Here is a 5,328-nt window from a genome sequence, read left to right as displayed (position 1 = left end):
ATCGACAATTGTGTGCCAAAGAACTTAGTAAAGATGTTGCTCGCTGTTTGGAACAGAATGTTGAGGTTCTTCTTTGCAAATTAGGGAAGATATTCCCTCCTAGATTCTTCAATGTTATGCAACATTTGATCATCCATCTGCCTTATGAGGCACGATTGGGAGGGCCAGTTCTAGCCCGTTGGAGTTATCCATATGAGAGGTAAATCTAGAAAAAAATCTACATATCAATTAAGGCCCATTAGTTTTTTATTTGTAATATGTTCTCTTATTTCATAGGTTTATCTAGACAATTAAGAAGAAAGTAAGAAATAAGGCACGTGTTGAGGCTGCCATTGTTGAGGCATTTCTAGTTGAAGAGGCTACAAAATTTTCTTAGTCTATATTTCAAATCTAGTGCACCTTCTATTAGAAACAAGATGCCATGATATGATGATGGTTCATCTATATTTCAAGCAGAGGCAGATCATGTTCTTGACAACTATTTGAAGAAAAAGGTGAGGGACATCATGTATTAAGCCCGTGTGGATTGTGTAAAGGCATACTACAGAAAAAGGGGTGAAAGTTTAGATGATACACTAGCCTGCACAACTAAGCTTGAATATGAACAATACAAGGTCGTCAGGCTGGACTGGTTCAATGATGTTGTGTGGCCGGTTCTATGTCACTATTGGTGCTCAGAGGAGTTCAAGACAAAACGGAAGATAGGACAGGAATGTCGCTTTAGTTCTGATGATATTGCTCAAAACCATGGAAGGTCTAGACCCTTCACAAAGACACAACAAGTTCTGGTATGTTATGTGTATGTGTATCTTTGACTTAATATTTGCATACAAATGTAAACATGTCTATTTTGATGCTGCTCATTAACTATTTGTATTTGTAGGCACATAGGTTTGGACAACATAAGGGAACCCCTATTAATGCATTTGCTGCAATGAAATCTGGCATGAAAAATATGGATAGCAGTGGTAATTGTGGTTCGGTCAACAACAACAAAACACAACAACACATGGTATGTAAATCTAAGTCTGGCTATGAAAACATACATTAATCATTTAGTTTCTACAAAATTTTAGTTCTTGAAATCCAACCATGATAGCCTGAAATGGATACATGACTAGTGATTTCTGTTGAGCTTCTCCTGATCTTGGTTATGCAATGTCACTGAAGCCTTGGGTTCTAGCCGAGGACCAAACCTCTTAAGAAACAGTGCTTATGGTATTACTTGCTGCATTGTTCACTTGTTATATGTGTTAGCCATGTGTGTAAAAAGGTATTGTACCTGATATCTACTAAGTTTGTTTTAGAAATGAAGCTAAACTTTAACCTTGAAGTTACAGTTGTATCTTGTTTGTCTCTTCATGTAACATGAAAGCATGCCACTTTTAAATATTTGGTTGTTCCACGGTCTCACTGTCAGCAATGCTTGAAGTGCTTATTTGTTTGTCATGGTTATGGCTACTAGTGATAGACTTCAATTTTGTTCACTTTTTATGATCAAGTTGGCTTATGGCTTTGTGCTTGCATTCAGTAAGACAAGATTACTAGAACTAGAATGTCAGTAAGACAGTATGGCTGCTGCTCATAAGCTTCTTCAAGGATCTCCCTATCCCGTGGAAATGTGCAAGTAGCTGTGGCTGCAACCTGTTTTCTGTTGACCACAATTTTCCTGACCTTTGAACTCTAATATGTAAATAGTATATCAACAATGACATATTAGTAATATAGAGGTTACATCTTATTTTGTGCTACCTTCTAATCTGCATAGAGATTCTAGGTAAGTTATTTTTAGGATGTAATTTGCTTAAAATGGTCTAGACCCTGAAACAAGAGTGATTAAAATACCAACAGTATTTTCACTCCATTCTTGGCTTGATATATATCAAATTAAAGGACAATTAAATTTCTTGTTTTTAGATTAAGATAGTACCCTGGTAGCATCATAACATGATTACTTGAATTGCTTGTAGCATGACTATATAGCAGGGGTTAAGAGGGTTACACAGGAGCATGAAGAACATGAAGATGATGGGGAGCATGAAGAGCATGAGGATATGGAAGAGGTGGAACAAGGGCAAGGGCCAAAACATGAGCAAGAGTTGAATGCAAAGGTGTTGTACCACGTGTCGGGTGGTTTGTCCACCCATGGGCGCTTTGCTATAGGATGTGGCGCTGTTAGGGCAGCTGTTGTCAGAGCAGTTGTGAAGGAGAATAATGTGAGTCAATCAAATCCAGTTTCAATGAAAGTGTTGGCCCAACAAAATGCAGAACTATGATGAGAAAATGCAAGGCTACATAAAGAGAAGGATAGTGCGATGCAGCAAGGCAAAGTTGCTATAGATCTAACAATGGTAAGTATGTGTGTTGATAGTTTTTTTTCTATAGGCAAACCATTTTTCAAAATCTAAAATATTTAATGTCTTCACTATAGGCACTTTGTCGATGCTTAGGACTGGGACAGGAAATTCTAGAGGCATCCTCACAACTTGCAGCAGCAGCAGCAGCGCAAGCAATTATGAGTACAGCTAGCCTAACTTATTATCTTTTCTATAAAATGGCTATAATTTTGATGTGGTAATCAAAATAGCAACATGCAGTCCACCAGTGAGGAAGTGGCCTCATCTTGATTCTCGCGTCTAGACTTAAATTGAATTAATTGAGTACTAATGGTAAGGTAGATATTTGTATTGGTTTAGTTCCCATGGATCGGGACTCAGTTGATATCACTCCAGATTTCTTCTCAACTAATTTTTGAACCAAAGTGACCTTGTTTCTCTCTAAACTTGCATAGCTCCTCATTGAGCACTTTGTTTTGCTTGTCATAGTCACCACGGTAAAAGGTCTCAACAACAGTGAAGAATCCATCCATGATTCCCTCATTCTTGAAGATGGAATCATCATTGTAGCTGTAATATGGATTCAAAAAATAAGCATCCTTATGCAATGGAGGCTTGATCAAGAGGCATTGTAAAACTATCCATAGGCCCTATTTTCCTAATGGTCTTCCCTCTAGCCGCATCAACCTCTTCTACCTCTGCTATGTTGGTGTCCTCATCAGCATCCGGTGCACCATCAAGGTCCACAGCATCTCTAACCTCTTGTTGTTGAGTAAGCCTAGACTTTTTAGCCTTTTTTGAGTCATCTACGACTTTCTTGCACTTTTCTTTATCCTTTTCCATCGATAATTTGCAAGGTTTAACCTGCATATTTATTATTTAAAAAAGAAACATTAAGTTCTCAGCAAGAATATAGAATCATGGCTTGATAGAGAATAGATATAATATATTAACCTCGCCACAAATCCCAGCAATATGGAGCTTTAGCCTATGTATTCCTGCTATCACCTGTAGGCCACAATACTTGCACTTGATCACATTCAAGTTGTTTGGATCCACCAACACTCCATACACCCACCCAATGTCACTAGAGTTCATCTTTAGGATCATGGGTTTGCTAGTGGAACTAGAAGGATTAGATGCAGCGGATGACATCCTGCAACTACAAATAATTTAATGAGCAAACTTTAGACAACTATTTAATAAGCAACTACAAATAATTTGTTGAGCAAACTACAATATACTAGGCAACCATTTATTTAACAATCCATTTATAACTATTTAGTATTTATCATTGCATTCTATTCTATCAGAAAGAAGCAGCAGATGCAATCTTGATGTGTGAGATACTCCATGTGCAGTTCTAAGCAGATGCAATCACCACGAAATTTTTTAATACAGCCATCTCCTTTAGCTGCACTTGTCTGAATAATACAATTACTAAGATACTCAGTAGAAAGTGTTCCCAATTCACAATTCACAAGCTAACTAGTTATTTATCCCATTTGCACGTGTCCAGACATGCCCCAAAGGCCAAAGCTAACCAGGCAGCAGGCATCTAGCCATGAATGGCATCCAACAAAGAAGCTGACATAACTGAAAATCAATGTACTATAGAAAAGGTTAACTAGCTAGGCTCAATTTCAATCAGTAAGTGAGCACATATCTGAAAATGGAGAAGCACAACAAAAAACTCTAGGAAAACAACTAAGAAAGCACAGACATTTAGATCTACTCATGGAGAGAGTGCAGGACTAAGGCAGTACAGAAGAGTGGATCACCTTGAGCCTGGCACGGTCGTAGAGTTGGAGAAATTAGAGGATTGTAGGAGTCACGTTGTCAGTGCAGCCGGCGCCGGTGTGGGTCGAGGTGTGTGCAGCCAGCGTCCGCAGCAAGAGGGCGAGGCTTCCTGATGTCTTTATGGCTTCACGAACAGCAAGGGCATAGGCGCACAGCTTCACGAGATGGAGCCGTGGAGGCCATGATGGAGGGCGGCGGCTGGTCGGCGAGCTTGGACACCGAAACGAGCGGCCGCGGTGGCTACCTGGCGGCGGCGGCTGAGAGGCTTACTATCTGAGATAGTGGCAAATGGCAAATGAAAACCCTAGGGCGAGTTTGTGCCGAACTGGGCTTATCTGTTACCAATTGGCCCAAAATTGACCGCGAGATTTGGGCGCAAGTTTGTTTGGTCCAAAATTTCACTCCCACCCTTGTGCTTGTATCGCCTGAACAACCCATTTACCCCATCCAGTCTTGTTTAATGCCGTTACGTGTCGCCCGTTTATGCTGTTTTTAGTGTTTTGGATCGTGTAAACAGCTATGACGTTTAATGCACCGAATATGGCCTAAACAAGACAGTAGGGTGCCGTTTCCGTTTTCTAAACCGTGTAGACGGCCGTTTATACCATTTAGGCGAACATTGGTTATCATGCACTTATACTTACTACCTAATTTTCATAGATCTGATTCCCTAAAAATAGGTAGCACTGTTCTAGAATGTGTTTACCTATTGGCTGTTGTTAGCATATGGAATATTACTACTACTACCTGTAGCAATCTAACTAATATTTCTCTTCATATATGTATAGGCCACTGGTTCTTCTCATGTTAGCTCAGAATCGACCAATGATGACAATGCCACATATGGCCACGATGAAGACAATCTCAATGCCGCATATAGAGCTGCATTGGAAACACTGAACCAAAACCATGCATGAAGGTGGGACTCATCACAAACAGATAATGTCATTTTGTGTTTGTAGAAGCTGTTGTAGTTGCCACTTCTAACCTTTAGATAGTAAAGGTGCAACCAACAAGGTGATGCCAGTTTTTGGGAAAGACAATCAACTAGTAGATGCTTTTGTGAAATTATTATTTATGTAGCTGTGGATGCAAGACCTATGGACATCTTAATTATGTAGTTGTGGATGCAAGACCTATGGGCATCTTAATTTGTGGCTATTGATGCCAACCGTGGGCATCTAATCTATAT

The 5,328-nt window shown here is 39.6% G+C and overlaps 1 protein-coding gene across 1 annotated transcript; it reads left to right on the top strand.

Annotated features, from left to right (window-relative positions):
- The first annotated feature begins 2,054 nt into the window (after window positions 1–2,054).
- Window positions 2,055–5,053, top strand: LOC136503033 (uncharacterized). The gene is given in 3 exon segments (XM_066498242.1): window positions 2,055–2,351; window positions 2,432–2,524; window positions 4,925–5,053. Coding segments are annotated over 3 exon segments (519 nt in total).
- Window positions 5,054–5,328: the final 275 nt, after the last annotated feature.

The sequence above is a fragment of the Miscanthus floridulus genome, chromosome 14, assembly GCF_019320115.1.
Source record: "Miscanthus floridulus cultivar M001 chromosome 14, ASM1932011v1, whole genome shotgun sequence".
In the NCBI taxonomy this organism is placed as follows: Eukaryota; Viridiplantae; Streptophyta; class Magnoliopsida; order Poales; family Poaceae; genus Miscanthus; species Miscanthus floridulus.
This window is presented reverse-complemented; position numbering and strand designations above follow the sequence as displayed.